The sequence below is a fragment of the Pleurodeles waltl genome, chromosome 9 (genome assembly GCF_031143425.1).
Source record: "Pleurodeles waltl isolate 20211129_DDA chromosome 9, aPleWal1.hap1.20221129, whole genome shotgun sequence".
Classification (NCBI taxonomy): Eukaryota; Metazoa; Chordata; class Amphibia; order Caudata; family Salamandridae; genus Pleurodeles; species Pleurodeles waltl.
The window spans coordinates 994,912,937-994,930,978 of NC_090448.1; the positions used below are offsets into that span (position 1 = coordinate 994,912,937).

The 18,042-nt window shown below is 45.4% G+C and overlaps 1 protein-coding gene across 1 annotated transcript in view; it reads left to right on the plus strand.

Annotated features, from left to right (window-relative positions):
* Positions 1–18,042, plus strand: part of ATG14 (autophagy related 14) — a 188,446-nt gene that overhangs the window by 148,273 nt on the left and 22,131 nt on the right. The window contains exons 7-8 of the mRNA XM_069208533.1: positions 54–171; positions 17,610–17,700. Coding sequence (XP_069064634.1) covers positions 54–171; positions 17,610–17,700 — 209 coding nt within the window. The remainder of the gene's footprint in view (positions 1–53; positions 172–17,609; positions 17,701–18,042) is intronic.

The following is an 18,042-nucleotide window of genomic DNA, read 5'->3' on the forward strand; positions in this document are numbered from 1 at the left end:
CACAGTGCAAAAAATGTAGTAATGTATTTGCTGACATGCATTATTTCTTCTAGATATGGAACACAATAATTCTGCTTATACCATCAGTGCTGCATTATGCTTTGCCACTCAACTTGTTAACATACTGTCTCACATACTTGATGTAAATCTTCCAAAGAAACTGTGCAATGGGCAAGTACTTTCATATCTTCTACCTATGAAACTACTGTTTTTTTATCTAATTCAAAATGGACATTGTATGTTGTAAATTCACTTATACAGACACTTTTGATCACTGATTAATTGATTGTGTGCCTGCTAATATTTCTGCGCATCTGCTTTGGTTTATCTGCTGATATTGGTACTGGGGCCCTCAATATTAAATCATACAGGTATGTTTTTAACCTTGTTTAAACTATGTAACTTAACAAAAGGTTTATTATTGGTGCTGAGGTACAGAGACTGTCAATTAAGGCCTCTCCATTTATATTGGCAAACTGGTATCATTTTTTACCTATCATTCTCAGCTACTACGACAGTCCGAGCAGAAATAATGGAATTCTAGTGATCTAGAGAGAGCAACAGCATCTATTATAAGAGTCAAGGGTGGTGACCCACACATGCACTGCGTGTGTGTGATCTGAGGCAGGATCTGTACTGGTGCCAGTTTTGCATCTCGGTTTACGGTCTTAGGGAGCAGTACCATAGCAAGAATTACAGTACTAATGCCACACATTTGGGTACACTAGCGAAGGACTATGTGAATGCACAGTTCTCCAGTTTGTTTCATTTTTCCAGAACATTACATTTTAAGATTTAAGAAGTGAAACTAATCGGGCAGGCAAAGCAAAGCGCCTACTCAGATTTTTCTGGTGACTGTGAACATCTTTTGACAAAGGACACTGGTTTATCCAATTACTTGTAGTCTGCATTACACTGACTGCTACCTTTCCTCATCACAGTCCCTACATAACAAGTTTGAGTCATGTCCAGGATATGAGCAAAGGTGCCAGCCATTTAAAGTTAATACAAATGTTTAGCTTCTCCCCGTGAGCAAATGCTATCCTGGCCACTTAACCGAAAGTCCTGTTTACCTTCGAAGCCATACTACCATGGTCAATGACACATTGCACACAAGGATGGAAACAGAGTACTGTGATGAGAATAGTAGGGTTCAAGTGGTAAGTAATAAGAACATTAACACTTCAACTCCCTTCCTCATCTCAGGCACAAAAGGCTCCGGGCTGGATATACAAATGTCAGCCGTTGTTGGAACATCAGTGGTCTGAGACAACAGGGCTTGAGCTAGAGGCTGTTGTCTTAAGCCATATTTTTGGGCCTTTTTTCCCCACAGGAAGGCAAACTTTACCAAAGACAACAGAGCACTGGACTACTGCAAGATCCAAACCAAATAGATTGACTATTGTAGTATATTAGCAGGTAGATAATTAGCCAACCTCCATCCACATGGAGACCAAGGATCAGAGACGTCTCCACTGAGGAGACATTCATCCAGACAAGAAACGGTCAGTCAGCCACCAAAATATAAGTTGGACTGACCAAGAACAAGGCACCTAAGCGAGAAACAGAATACAAAATTCTCAGCAGCTAAAAAGACATGGAAGACACTGACCTATCATAACATCAAATACCGCAGAATAAAAACAAAGTCCTAATGTATGCTTGATTTTATTTTGTGGTATCCTTGGCTGACTAAAGTGACACAGCCACACCTGAAACGTAGAGGGGATCAGATCCACCAGAATACTGACAATATAGAAGGGAACCCGAGAATACTACCTCCACATTCTGTGTGGAACCTACACCCGACAGAAGAAGCTATACTGCAATGTCTATCATGCACAGGACAGCCGCTCAGACTGCAGGATAATCACGGAACAGCAATCAAAACAAGAACCAAATAAATGTTGTGATCATCCAAATGTCCAGTAAACCATAAAAATATTAACACTGAAAGTAAGGAAATCTCCAGGCCACAAGTCCACCAGGAAGAAACATGGATTCTGAGTGCCACCTGTGTTGAGTGGCAAGCACTCCAAGTGTCTGAAAATATACTAATAGGAAGGTCCAAGATGCCAGAGCATAACCAGCAACACCTCAGAAATGGTCTAAACTAAACAAACTGCTCAGAGACTTAGTGGGTCATACAAATGTGCATCAGTAAATGACAAAGAAGACACAACATCGATCGATCACTTTTCTACACCGGAATATGCACAGGCGCAGAAATGCTTACAAAGTCATAAGTGTGCAACCCTGCCAGTGCTGGGCCCTCTTCGACAATACCAAGTCATTTCCCAGCTCTTGTGTCCATTGCTTTTCTTGCAGAAGGATCTGGTAAGAGATCAAGGATCCTGCTACTATAATTAATTTCCCCAGTAGCAATATGTTCAATTAGGGACATAGTAGGGTTCCTAAAACTCAAACATGCAAGGATCTACAGGTGAAAAATATTTTGAAGGTAGCAGTATGCAATGGAAAGGGAAATAGTCACAGAATATCAACATGATATGACACTGGTATTCTTGTTTAGCAGACCAAGCCAAAGCCATGTGATCTTTAAAGCAGAGGACCATCATACCATCCGTGGAGCCAGTCATTTAAGGACCAGGATGTGCGAGGTCCAGTAATATAGACCGATTCTCCTATTCCCATGCCTCTGCCATATGTAGATTAGGTACATTTATCAAATGCAATGCTGGGGGCTTGGTTCGTCCACAAGAAGTAGCATGTCCTGACCTGCAAATCAGCAGCCCATTCCTGGGGGATCTCAAGAGGAAAGTTTTGAAGTATGCAGAGAAATCTGAATAGGGCTCATTCTGCCCAGGATATTGAGCAGGGCATTTGACCATCCCTAGATACCTTTTTATGCTTTGATAACAGTGGACATAGACTTCCAGTAAGCCTCGTGTCCAGTGCATGTACATGCTGAAATGCAAAGTGTGTGGACACAGAAACAGGACTGTAAATCAACTGCTTCTGGGCCTCCACTGACTGAGGGGTGGGTTGACTTCTTCCAGGTAACTCTCACACCAGAGGCCTAGCTGTATCAGTCTAGTATTTTAATCAGGAGAGCAGTATAAAGTCCTTGTTGCCTCCTTCTCACTGGCACCTTCTCACCAAGGCCTTTCATCTGACCCAAAGTCTCCATTGCCAAGACAAAAGAAATGGAAGAGGGCAGCTCTGCATGGTCCCTCATTGGATTGAAAATTGTGACAACAGAATGCCATTTACTTTGATCTGGGCCTTGCATAATGTGTTCTAATGTAGGAAATGGAGCGGGGGGCAAACCCATAAGCCACAACACTCTGAAGAGAAAGGTCCAATCAAGAGTACTGAATGTATTCTAAAAATCTGTTAGCATGAGGACACAGAAGTCTGGAAGGGTATGTGCCTGTGCCAGGGCGATGTGCTGAGTTCTGTGATTGAGGATGAAGTCACATTGGTCCTGATGGATTAGGGAAGGGATTACGTGCAACAGTCTTGTAGCGAAGGACTTTAGCAAAAATCTTAGTTTCTGTGTTTATTTTGGTGAATAGGTGGTAGGAGAAGCAATTCCCTAGTGGATGCCCTGGTTTAAGAATCATCCCAGTTGTTGCTAGAGCAAGTCCAGGCACTAGATTGTCTCTCCCACCCCAAACCCCCTCCACTGGCTTGTGATACATGTTGAGTGGAAGGGGGAGGGAATGAATTAGAATTTAGAGTTGTATTTGAGCAGCAAGCCATCTGGGACTGGCTGTTTGCCTGGGATAGGTTGATCCAACATTTTCTTGTCTGGCCTACTCAAGGTCACAGGTGGGAGGCTGTCAATGAGTGAGGAGGACCGCTCTTAATCCAAAAGCACCTCGGTTTCAGGTATGACTTATTCTTACCTTTGCACGTACACGTAGCATTCACAGTAGTGATCCCATCTGCCCCAATGAAAGCCTGAGTCCCTTTATAGGTTGTTTTATGGGCTGAAACATCCTTCCTTCTGTATCTTTTATATAATGGGAATTACTTTGGGATCACACAGAGATAGTTTTAGCAGTACTATGGATCCCTTGTTTATCCAATAACATTTATCTTGAACTCTGTCACACTGAGGTTGAGGCCACCCTGAAAGTATCACCCTATTAGGGTGGTAAAGGGCAGCCTATAATGAAGCATATCATAAAAGTGTGGGTTAGGCTTTCTCATCCATTATTAATAATAGAAAAGTCAGTTTATCTGTTAGATAATTGTATTCTTTGTGTAGTTCATAAATTTAACAGAATGTGGTACTGTGATAAAAAGCCTCTGGTCTTTTTAATTGTGGTTTACTTTTTTTTCAACTGAATTCTGGCTTTGAGTGGTTTGTTTCTAACTTTCTAGTACCAGGGCATCCCAACAAGTTATCGTGCACTATATAATAATTGAAAGCATTAGTAAATTATAACTATTTAGCTGCATAACAGATGCACGCCTCTGTAGATTTAGTATGTGGAGAATACAAACACTAGGCTAGCGAAGACCTGACTGAACAACAACAGAATGGCAACTTGTTCACTTGGCAGACCATTCACCATAGGGTTCATCAGTTGTTGCATCCAAATGCAAGAGGGATATGTTCTCTTTTCATGTGGTCAGTGAAGCTTACTAGTTTTTGGCATGTGTAGCTGTAGATACATGTGCTGTGCATACTCCTGGCTTATAGTGTTGGGCTCAGATGTGTACAACTTGTTTTTCTTCGAAGATCTCTTTCGAGTCACAAGGTATGGTCACTCCTCTTCTAACTAGTAATGCATATGGACACCGGCTCCATTGTTAAATTGTTTTCTTCTCTGTCAGGATCGGAAGTGGATCGCTGAGCTCTGAGTCGACGATGCTAGGTGATGGTTGTTGGGACCGTCCGGTGCTTCTACTCCCACTGCACAAGACAACCGCTTTCTTGCAGTTTTCCGACTTTGTTCTGATGTTCCATTGCCGGATATTCATCAACGATTCATTTGGGCTTTGACCCACTCTGCCCTTCTACTCAGCCACTCTTTTTGAGAATGTGCAGGCCATGATGGAAAGAACCCCTTTCCACTACTGTTCACAGTGCTACCGCAAATATTTGTGCTAGGATCACCACTCGGTCTGCACCTTCTGCTTGTCACCAAATCACAATGAAACCTCCTGCTCCTCCTGACTTGTGTTTAAGTCCAAGAAGCCCCTTAGGTACCAACGCAGTCAGTGACTTGCTCGACTCAGGATAGCTCAGAGCCATGATGAAGACACCCACAACATCTTTGGGGAAAATTGTTGAGGAGGGAACAGGCACTTCCACGCCTGCAGAGCAACCAGCCTACTTCAGGTCAGAGCCAAGCTCTGCTTCAGGCTCAGAGGCCAAAGACCAGCTGCCACCACTGGGACAGTGCCTTATGAGGTTGCTCATGAGTACTGTTTCCCATCACTCACAGCAACCGGTCAACCACAGCTCCTCAGGGGATCGGACGTCAAGCCTACAAACAATCCAACAGCCTTCTGGACTGCCACTGCATCCCAGCCATGACCAGGACTGACTCAAGTCCTCAGAGCCAACTGTATCCTTCGGCCCTGAAACAGCCACACAAGACCCAGCCTTTCTCAACACCAGCAGCACTATCAGTGACTTCCTGTTCCTCAGCACTGGTGCAGCCTACATCTTCAAAGCCGAAGCAACATTCAACACAGAGACCGACTTTGAAGCCGAAAGATTTGTTGGCATCAAGTCCTACATCCACTGCACATTTCATCAGCGGGCTCCAAGGACCTTGATGCCCCCATTCTGCAGCACCTACAGAAGTAGTATGCCAGTAGGTAGAAGAGACTATTCATTCAACCGCAAATGAAGAGGATTGCTGCTAAACCGCCACCAAAGATGCTGAACACACTTCCTTGCAAAAAGGTTACCTTTGAGAAGCAGGTAGCACTGGTGTCACGACCACCCCCAAGCTCAGGAAGCATCGAAATGGTGGACCAAACCTCTGCCTTCTCCGCCTTCTTCCCTCTGCCCTACTCATCCTTCCTCCTCATCCTATTCTTCCACCTAAGATCTCCATTCCCCCACCCAAATCTACTTCCCTATCTCCACCACAAAGGCATCTTCACCATTTTCAACAGCTTGGTCCCCACATTCCTCATATGGGGATGGTAGCCCCCTAGATCCTATGCCTCGTATGATCCAGAGCCATGGAATGATCCCTGGAATGGCTGTTGTGTTGTCCCTACAGGTGATTAAATCACGAAAAGGGTATCCACCAAAACATGTAATTTCAGGTTTGGGAAAGGGGAAACACAACAATAAATAATAAATCTTCCTACTGAACCGATCTACAATAATCAGTAGAATTAATCCAGTGCTGAGAAACCCAAAGTATTTTTTTTCTTTACATTTTTATTTCACTTTGCATGATCTGTTTTCTTACAATATTTCTTATTCTCATGTGTATCGTTTACATACAAACATCACATACATTTTACATACCTCCTGCAGGAGTACACTGATGCCAACCAGGCTTGTGTTTGAGACAAGTGTACTAATTTGTCTCTCAATTTGACATACCTTCTAAAAGCATACAGTAGTTTCTCTGCCTTAGGGTCATCTTTGTTTATATTGATGATCTTCTAGTTAGTATTAAAAATCGTCCTTACTGTAGGGAAGTAGCACCTTTCTGGCATAGTTACCCCCACTATTTGCCTTGTGTCAGTTTGTTTAGAATGTAGAACACTGGGATCCTGCTAACTAGGACCCCATTGTCTGTGTTCTCTCCCTTAAATTTAGTTGGTAAGTAAAGCTTACAACCCGCAATTGGATACTGGTGCACCCATGTAATTCCCTAGTATATGGTACTTGGGTACCCAGAGCATTGGTACACCAGGAGTCCCCCATGGGCTTCAGCATGTATTGTGCCATCCATGGGGCCCCATGCAAACTGTAACTACAGCTGGGAATGCAGCCTGTGTGAAATGGTGCATGCAACTTTCACCCCAGATATAAAGGTTGCCTTATATCATGGTCACTACACTCTGGCCCTTTAAGTCACCCCTAAGGTAGGCCCTTCAGCCCAAGGGCAGGGTGCTTGGTTCTCAGTGTGAGGGCACCCCAGCATGAGCAGAGGTGCCCCTACAAACCCCAAACTCCATTGTTTTGCTTTGTAAGTGTGGGGAAGCCATCTTAAGGTATGTAGTGGACACTGGTCAACACAAGATGTCCAACTACATAATGGGCTCACCAAACCTTGGCATGTTTGGTATCAAACCTGTTTGAATCATGCAACTACACCTATTCCAGTGCTAGTTGCATGATATCACATACTCTGTAGGTTCCCTAGGGCATCCACCATGTCTGCCTGTACAGCCTTGCAGGATCTGCATGCCAGCCTGTGATGTTGCAACCCTAGAAACTGTTCTGCCCTCCTGCTGCTGAGCCTAAGTCAGGCAGGGGAAGGCAGAACAAATGATTTCCTGTAAAGGTGAGGTGTGACCAACTCTCCCTTAGAAAGAAGTGTCACTGAGCTGTGGCGGGGGTGTCTCTCTGCACCACCAGACAGATTTGAAGGGCTCATTTGGTGCCCTCCTTGCATAAACAGGTTTACCCCAGTGCAGGAGCCCCTGGCTCCCGCTCTAGCGCAAAACCACACAAAGGACAGGGGAGTGACCACCCCCCAGTGAGGTGCACATAGCTCTGCCAGGTGACTACTTGGTTCTGCAATCTCGGCAATAACAGGAGCAGAGGCCCTTGGGAGCATCTGACTAGTTAGCCTGGCTGGGTGACGTCCCTGACACCTCCCCCTCCCCTTGATACGTGGATCACTGCAGTTAGTGTCTAACCCCCTTCCTGGGTTAATTAAGGGCTTCCTTGAGGGTGGGACCCTAGATTCATCTGTAAGACTTCAGAACCAACTGTAAGACACTTCTGCAACCTAGACACTGGAACCGCTGCTGTTCTTTGCTGGAACTAACAGCAAGACTGTAACCAGTACGAAGGCTCCTACCGCAACATTGTTTCCAAGTTCTGCAAGACTTCTGCAACCCCCTGGGCCTTGCATCCTCCAAAATCACAGGGACTCTGCCTGCACTTAGTGAAGCAAGAAAGAATCTCCCTTAGAGTGAGGGAGTCACTCCCCTGCATCCGCAAGCACCTCAAAAACGATGGCTGGTTGGATCCTGCCATCCCACAAACTCTTCAAGGCTCTACAACACTGGACATGGTTCTGTGGCCCTCCAGAAGCCTGACCTATCTTCCTTGCAACTAGAAAGTCTGTGGTCCCTCCCTGCAGATGCTTGGCTGGAACCCTGATGCGCCAGATCTGTTTGTCGTTGCCAAGGCTTGTTGGCTCTTCAGTCTGAAGACCTCCTAGCTCCAAGAAGCCCTCGCCTCCAGCGCTCTCCAGCTCCAAGAATTACGTCCTCTCTGCAACTCCTGCGACGTGGGCATCCCTCTTTGCTGTGCTGCCAAGGTCTCCCTGCGACTCCCTAGGCCTCCTGCCAGAGGGTCCTGCTTGAGGGATCAAAAGATTCCTGCTTGCTAAGGGCTGGTCCTGACCTACCTGCAAAGGTTGGGTCACCTGGACCTTGCAGGTCCCCGCAAATCCTGCAATCTTCATGCAACGCTTCCCTGCATTTGCCAAGGCTTGTTGGTGGTCCCGCTGACCAAAGACGCCTTTGCAATCTGATTAACGGTATGGGACAGCTCATAGATGACTCCAGGGGTCTTCCTGCATCGCCTGGACTCCACAGCTGCACTTCTTTGCCCACAGTCCAGCAGGAAAGCATCTTCAAGAAGGGCACCTCCGGGTGGCTTGGTCTCTGCCCCCCTTTATCTTAAGTCTACTTCTTTGGCAAACCACGCCTAGGTTCCGCCGACCTGGTTCAAGAGCCACGACAGCAGCTGGACAACCGAGGTCCCCATTGACTTTAATGGGAGGCTCTGATGGGACTTCACCCCTGTGCACATAGGTACACTGGTGTAGGTACTCCACTGTTATGAGTAGCCACGGTTTGGGGTGCTATCCAACCTTCCTTGTTCCAATGGGTTTCCTCTGGGTCTTCTGGAATAAGTCCTAGAACTTGAAAACTGCAACCGCAACTTCCCCATGGTATCCTATAGACACTGACCTGGGGTTACAACTCTGCATATGGGTGCCTGGGGAATCCTATCTTCTTACCTTGGGTGTTCCTGTGCTTCCCCAGTCCTAAGGGTCCTTGGGTGGTAGTTTGGGCTGGGAGTGATTCTTGCACTCCGTTTACTTAGTATATGGTTTGGCCTCCCCCCAGGGACATATGTTATTATACGCATTTGCATACCTTTTTCTAAGTATACATTTGTATGATCATGTCTCCAGTTAGGAGATATACCAAAGTTAGTTCTAGTGTGTGAGTGAGAATAAATATAGAATTTTTTCTAATACTGGTGTGGTTCTTTCCTGTGTGTACACTGACAGGCCTGTGTGATATTTGCAAATGATTTACACCCTCCTAGGTAATCCTTAGCTGCTCTCTACAGCTACCCCTCTGAGAGCTTGTTATCTAGAGTGCTCTACACTATCACTAAGGGTTACTCACTACGGGGTGCCTCGCCTATCAGTGTATGTACACCATATACTGAGCCAGCCTCCTACACTTAACTTCTTCAGTCATGTTAGAATGGTTTCTAATACACACCAGTCTTTCCTCCTTTTTAATCTGGTCACAGAGGAGGGCTTCCTGGTCATAATAGTTTGCCCTTTTAAAGGCTTCTCTTATTAGACATCTAGGGTATTCTTTCTGATGGAGTTTCCTTTTTAGTTCTTCATCATTTTATGTGTAATCTTCTATTCTGGCGCAGTTTCTCTTTTTCCTAAGGAATTCTCCAAAGGGGACAGATATTGTAAAGCCTTGGTCATTTTAAATCAATAATTTAACCCATACATTTACTTGTTTTTACTTCTCTAAAGATCCCCCTCACTTGTTGGATTGAACTGGTTAATTAAAGAACTATAGGTTTTGAAGAAGGTGGTCAAGAGATTCTGCAGACCACCAAAATGTCAGTTGGCCAATAATTTTTTTTAACTCAGATCAGGACGCATCCATGGAAGTCCAAAAAAAATAACTCTCTCTTTGGTGGACTGTTAAAAACTTGAAGTGTAAAAGATTTGTATATATGAAGTGAATGGGAGCGATGTATGAGTTAGTGACTGGCAAGTGGGGTGATTATATTATTACGTTGTGAAGTATTGTGTGGTTATGTCTTTGTATTTCATGCAGTGTTGTTTATGAAACTAATGTGTGAATTTTAAGCACTATTTATTTTTTAGTTGTTTATGTGCAAATGATACTCATGAGAATAAAAAACATTGTTGAAAAACAAATCATTCAAAGTGAAATAAAGATGTAAAGATTTTTTTTACTTTTGGTTTCCCCACATTGCATTAATTCCACTGATTAATGTAGGTAGGCTTAGCTTGAAGACTTACTGTTTATTGTTGTTGTTCCCACAGATTAGAGCGACCCTGACTTTTAACTCACCATACTTTCCCGTCCAGATGATACCACCTTGTATGCCGAGACTATCTGCAGGAAGGGCCCTTTCTGCCAGGTGGCCTTAAACACGTTATAGAGGAGGAGGAGGATTTCTTAGTTAAGACGCTTTCGCGCATGCAGCGCTCAACTATATACCTTACCATGCTCATGGGCATGCTAAAATCCACTCAAGATGTCTTCAAAGACCCAGTTAAGGTCAGAGTAGTCATGCCCAGGGTTGACAAAAAATAGAAGTCCTCTATTCTCAGTGGGATGACATGAGATAACTCATCTAACATCTCCCGGGCCAATAAAGACAAAGGGCTTAGAAGCTTGAGTCTAATACCACCATGAGATGTGTCTTGATGCGGCTGACACCACCGCCAGTGGTATTAACTTCAGCATCCTGGGTCACCGGCATGCCTTGCTCCATGCCACTGACTTTAAGCCAGAAGTTCAACAGCATCTGATCAACATGCCATTTGATGGGGAACATATCTTTGCGTCACAAGTTGATCAGATGCTAGAAAAAGGTAAGACAGACACTGACATTGCCAAAGCAATAGGGGCTGATCAGTCACCATCGCCCCTCTGGTCCTTTCTTTGCTGTCTGTTTTGAAGTGGCGCAGTAGCCATCTCCCCAGATGCTTCCACCTAGTGCCAGAGGCAACAGCAGTAGCAGCAGCAAGCCTCTGGAGGCTAGTCCATAAGTGTCTACAGAGGCAAGAACGCAAAGGACAGGGGCAAAGTAAGTGGGTTCTGTCCATTGTGGAACACAGCTATTACCTGGAACTCACTGCTAAACCACCAAAGGTTCCTCCTCTGCAAATAGTCCCTCCTGATAGATCACCAGCACCTTCTCCAGGAAGAAGACGACACGCTATTGCTGAAAGTGGCCATAGAGCCTGTTCCACCACACCAAAGGGTTATGCGCCCTGTACTTTCTCATCCCCAAGAAAGACTGGTCCCACAGGCCAACACTTAACCTGAGGCCCCTCAACAAGTGCATTCTACCAAAGCACTCCCACATGGTCACACTCCAGGTTGTCATCCCATTGCTGCAGCAAGGCGACTTCATGACCGCTATTGGTCTCAAATGTGCCTACTTCCTATCCTGATGTGCCTCGCGCATCGCTGCCACCTCAGATTTGTGGTAAGTAGACAGCTCTTTCAATTCAGAGTTTTACCAAATACCTTGCAGTGCTATCCACTCATCACAGTATGAATGGTGTCTGTGCCTTCCCATACCTTGATATCTGATAGGGACTTCTAGTTGCAGATTCCTTACCTTAGAATTTCCCTCATGCATCAGTCTGGATCCAGAGATTTTTCTCGAGCAATACACCTGTACGCCATCAGGTGGCATTGGTCAATTCTGCGTCCGTCATTGGCACTGTGCTCGCCTGATATGATGTTGTGGGTCGTATTTAGGCACCATCCCAGTGCGCTAACGCCAGTTCATTTCTTTCCTTTTAGCCTATGCGCAGAAGAAGAGCTACCCTACAGTCACGTTTTGACTGGCTTTTTCAACTTTTCTTGGCCTTTTTCCGCTTTTTTGACCTCCTGGTGCATTGAGTATGTCTTCATAGAAGACCCGCTTCAAGCCCTGCAACTCCTGTCACAGGATGATGACTGTGACAAATCCGCAGCTTGTGTGTCTTTGGTGCTTAGAGGGTGACCATGACACAAAGTCGTTCTCCGAGTCATGAACCCGATGGGGGAGCGGTCTGGTCCCTAAAGCTCATGGCAGCCCGGCGCTCAGCTCAGCATCACCTGTGGTCTTGTTCAAGGGCCAGGAATCCGCTTCCGGATCCGCATTGGCGTTGGTTGTGCCACTGCAACCTTCCTTGATGCTGGTGCAGACGTTGATGCTCACAACGACACCCGGGTCCACATTTGGCATCAGTCCTATTTTGATAGCCGACTCTGACACAGAGCCGGACCGGCATTGCTTGACACAGATTCCGACTTTGACGGGAACCTTGTCCCCCAGGTTTGACCCTGACCCTTATTCGTATGGACATAGGTACGCTGAGAATGTGGAGGGGTTTCTGAACCCTTTAGAATCCCAGCCTGAGGATCCCATGGACTGGGCTCAGGACCTGGGCGAAGCCACTGGACTAAATATCTCCCCTTACTCTGGCATGCTTTCTTCCCCTACTGTGGCTACGGAGGAGGGGGCGTCCTACTCAGTGGTAGTGAGGAGAGCGGCAGAGGACCTGGGCCTCGAGCTGCCTTCTTTGGCTGTCAGGACCAACCTCCTGACTGGTGCTTCATACAGGGGCTTCTTCCTCAGAACCTCTATTGCCCTTCAATGAGGCCCTCACTCATTCCATGCTTGGTCCAAACCAGCACAGGGGCTCCTGTAAAAAGAACAATTGTTGCCGCCACAAGCTTGTGCCTAACAAACTAAAATTACCGACCCAACACCCCACACCTGAGAGCTTGATCATCCAAGCCTCTAACTCCTTGGGTGCATCCCCTTCTGCTCCTCAGGATAAGGAACTCTGGATCATCTTGGAAAGAAAATGCTGTCTTCCGTCTGGCCTTGCGGTCTGTGAACATTGCATGCCTTTGGGGCTGATACTCCCATACTTTATGGGACACAGTTGCGCAGGTGCTGCCACAGGCCACGGAGGAGGCTCAGGCCATTCTCTCCCAAGCTGTTGCTAACGGGGGAAATCCAGCTAAGTTCACAATCAGATGTGCACTGGATACAACTGACTCACTGGGAAGATCGGTTGCATTGACGGTGGCCTTGAGGCTCTACGCCTGGTGGAGGACGTCTGGCTTTTTGGGGGATGTCAAAACTGCGCTCATGAAAATGCCCTTTGATGGCACTTGTCTCTTCAGAGACAAAACAGAGGCGGCGTTCGAACGCTTTAAGGAGTTCCTGGATATGGCTCGGTCCCTGGGCCTCGCAGCTGCCCCTCCCCACCCTTAGTCTTTTTTTTTTCCTTTCGTGGCTACGGAAGAGGCACCCAACCACATCTCTTTTCCTCCAGCCACCGTGCCGTGCATGCTGTCCAGCCTCTGTGGGGGGTGATGAGGGGTGGGGAATTTGGGATCCAATGTCCTTGTGGACCAGGGAGCCAGCCATCGGCCCACTCCACACCCACTCCTCTTCTCCCCCCCCCCTCTCAAAGGGAAAGTGGTGCAGGTGTTCACAGACAACAACACCTCCACTACAACAAGCAGGGCGGAGTAGGGTCCTGGACCCTTTGTCAGGAGGCACTAGGCCTCTGGACATGGCTGGAACATCAGGACATTACCCTGGAGGTTCAACATCTGGTGGGTTCTCTGAATGCCAGAGCAGATTAACTCAGCCGTCAATGCAAAGCCGATCACGAATGGCGTCTCCATCCAAAGGTGGTGCAAGGTCTCTTTCAGCAGTGGGGAGAGCCTTGGTTAGATCTGTTCACCTCCACAGAGAACGTGCAATGTCAGAGGTTTTGAATGTTGGAGTTTCCAAGGTGGAACTCGCTCTGAGACGCTTTTCGTCTCGAGTGGAACTCTGGCCTCCTTTACGCCTTTCCATCTATACCACTTCTCAAGAAGATCAGGAACTACGGGGCCCAAGTTATCTTGGTGGCTCTGGACTGGGCACGGAGAATACGGTATCCAGAGCTATTGAACATGGCCACCAATCCTCCACTCAGACTGCCTCTTCGGGAGGATCTTCTGTCGCAGCAGCAGGGGACGGTTCTCCACCCAAACCTGTCCAAACTTCGCCTTCATGCATGGAGATTGAGCGGCGGCAGTTGACGGCTTTTGACTTTCCACCAAAGTCTGTGACATTATCTTGGCAGCCAGGCGTCCCTCCACCAAAACGGTATACACCTGTCGTTGGCATAAATCTGTGGCATGGTATAACAACAAATCTGTTGATCACCTCTCTGCTCCTCTTTCCGAGGTTCTTTTGTTCATTCTTTCTTTAGCCCAGCAGGGCTCTGCTTTGGGCACCCTTAAAGGGTATTTATCAGCTATTTCGGCCTTTCTTAGCTTACCTGATTAGCCCTAACTCTTTAAGTCTCCTATTGTCAATTGATTCCTTAAAGGTCTCACTCATTTATTTCCTCCTACTCCATTTATCATACCTCAGTAGGATGTCAGTCTTTTCCTTACTTACTTAATGTGTACTCCCTTTGAGCTGATGCACAATTGCCCTCTACGGCTCCTCACTTTCAAGACTGTCTTTCTTGTTGCCATCACTTCTGCTCGCAGAGTAAGTGAGCTTCAAGCTCTTTCTTCAAAGCCCCCTACTTGTCTGTGCACCCTGACACAGTGGTGTTGCGCACTAAGGCTTTCTTCCTTCCCAAGGTTGTTACGGCGTTTCATGTAGGCAAGTCCATCACCTTGCCTACTTTATACAACCCCCCCTCCCAATCTTTCTCATGAGGAGGAGAGACTCCACCTTCTGGACCTGAACAAAGAGCATTGGCGTTCTATCTCAAAAGTACTAAAGAATTCCTGGTGGACGATCAACTCTTTGTTGGATATGTGGGTGCAAAAAAAGGGAAGGCGGTGCAAAAACATACCATCTCTCAATGGATACTTCATGAGAGCAACTTCTGCTTCCACTGCGTTAACACACGGAGTTCCTGTTCTGGATATCTGCCAGGCAGCTACGTGAGCATCCCTGCACACGTTTGCTAAACATTACTGCCTGGACAGTCGGGTCCGTCGGGGCGGCTACTTTGATCATTCGGTCCTGCAGGACTTACTGGTATGATCTTGGTTTGCAGCCCTCCTCCGAGGATCGCATGGCTTGGGTATCTATTCTGAGGTAAGGAATCTGCAACTAGAAGTCTCTATCAGATGTACAAGTTACTTACCTTTAGTAACGAAATATGTGGTAGAGATATATTCTAGTTGAAGATTCCTTACCAGCCCACCCATCCTCCCCGCTTGCAAACCGATTTCTAGGGACAGGGATTCCCCATTCAGATCCTTAGCTCTGGCTCACCAATCTCAGTATTCGTAGCGGTGCTGTGCTTTGGCACAGAAAGTCATTGCGCTGAGGCGGTGTTTATGTACTATTCCCGACGTCATCACTGTGACTATGACACCAGCGACGCCCGCGGAATCGACCAACACCACCTACTGACGCGTAAGGCTATTGCGTGAAGAAAAAAAATTCTGGATCCAGTCTGACGCACGGGGCAAAATTCTAAGGTAAGGAATCTGCAACTAGAATGGGTCTCTACCAGATATTTTGTTACCGAAGGTAAGTGACTTGTACCACAAGTCTAAATTATTAGTTATTATTTAGCTTCAAGCGATTACACCCTTGGCCTCAGTAGGGTTTATAAGCATGTGGCTAATTTGAGATGTTAACACAATGTATTTGCGCAAATATCCCTGTCAAATCAAGAATATAAAGGAAGATATGCAATAATGGAGTGATAAGTATATTTATCCTGGCTGTGTCAGCGAGTGGCATTCTAGATGAATCATCCCTAGATGAGTATGTTTTTTCATTTTTGGGCTGTAAACATAGGAAAGAGTGCCCTGGACAACCTCCAAAAAGCACTGATGCAGTTTGTGGACAGGGATGAACACCAAGAATGTTAAGTAGTATGGAAAGATGCAAAGGATAAGGGAGAATTGAGTCTCCCCAACATAGTTGAATAAAACAAGGCAGTCATTTACATTTATTTGGTGGATTGTCTCAAAGAGACACTAGTAAACACTAGCTTCATATGGGACTCCGCAGTCGTTAGGACATTTTTGTAGCATGCATTGCAGTTATCAAAAAACAAATAGAACTCAGAATGCTTACTGCGCATTACAGGTACTATTCGAGACCTCGGATAGTATAGCAAACCAACGCAAAATTACACATTTTACTCCTCCTTTTGTGCCCATACATTATAATAACTGAATTCGAACCAGCTAGAGAGAATATATTTTTGCAGAAATAGAGTGATGAAGTCTACAGGTTGATCTCACACATGTTGGAAGACAGACTGATCAGGTCGTTTGAGAACTACAAAAAGATGTTTGAGCTGCCAAAGTCTGAGAGATAGCAGTACCAGCAGAGAAGGTATTGGGTATTGCAACCAGGGTATAAAGTGGCACCTCTAGACAAATAGGAGTGGAATAAACTATTAATAACATACTAGGGAACAACAGGCTGGGTCCAGGACTTGTGAAGGTTAGTCAATGCACCATTCCTGTTAGATGAATGGAAGTTGATGACAAAGTTGAATGGTAAGAGATGACGAGGTGGGGCAGGGATTCAGATAGAGAGGTATCTAGAGAGTAATAGGAGAGATCGTGGATAGACTTATTTCAAAAGCAGCCCATCTGTACAAAATTGAGAGTTTGCCCTGAAACTAATGATGGGGCGTGGCTACCTAACAACCGGCAGGTTGCATCGAATGTTCTCAGCAACATCCGACAAATGCTGAAGGGGAAGGCAAGAGGAGAAAGCGCAGCTAAACATAACAACACACCTCTTCAACACATACTGGAAAGAGTTAAAAGCCACCATAAAAGCAAAATGGTTTTCTTGGTAATGCTGAACCAAGCAACTGCCATTTCAGGTCTCTACCCAAGAGGTTATCTCCTGGACCTGGGCATTGATCTGTCGGCAATTGTATGTAGCAAGAATGATTATCACACATTGATGGAAAACAATGTATCAACCCATCCTGGTACGCATGGTAATAGATGATCTGGGAAACCGGCAGTCATGAGGCTTTAAACCCACATCACCCAGGAAAGATGATCTTTTGGCTACACCTGGCTGTGTTGCTATACACGGATAAAGCTAATAATGTATCTGCTTTTCACTTGATTGTGAGGTGGCTGAACCAGTTCCTCAAGGCACCCCATTTGTAAGAAAACAGGATAAAAGAAGTAGAGCGCCAGCAGTTGGAGACCATAGCATTTAAGGTGTCAGGCTTATGTTGACCGCTGAACATGTAACAGAATGTTAGTAGGACTATTCTAAAAAGAAGTATTGTTAATCATCGAGGGTCTTTTTAGTAAATGTAATATTTCTTAAATGAGTTGTTTGTTATGCATGTAAAGTTACTTGTTACTATATATGTTTGAACACTTAATGTTTGAAATTTGCAGTTGTTACATTTCTTTTTTTTTTTTTTTTTTTTTTTTAGTGAATTCTGTGGAGATAATCTGAACAGGCGGAAGTTTACACGTGCAGTGAATAAACTGAATGCCAATATACTTTATCTCTGCTTTTCTCAGGTGGGAAGATGTGCTTTTGTAATACATTTTTCTTTGAAAATTGCCATTCTGTGTTTGAGAAGTCTCACTTGAATTTTATTATTATCATCTCAGATTTATAAAAATGTTTGCACATATTTATTTTTCTCCAGAAACGTACTTTGCTTGTGTATGTATGTGTGTGTGTATATATATGTGTGTGTTTGTGTGTATGTGTGTGTGTATATATATATATATATATATATATATAAACACACACACCGTGGAACCATCACTGGGTAATTATAATTAATATATATATATATATATATATATATATATATATATATCATAATTACCCAGTGATGGTTCCACGGTATCCCA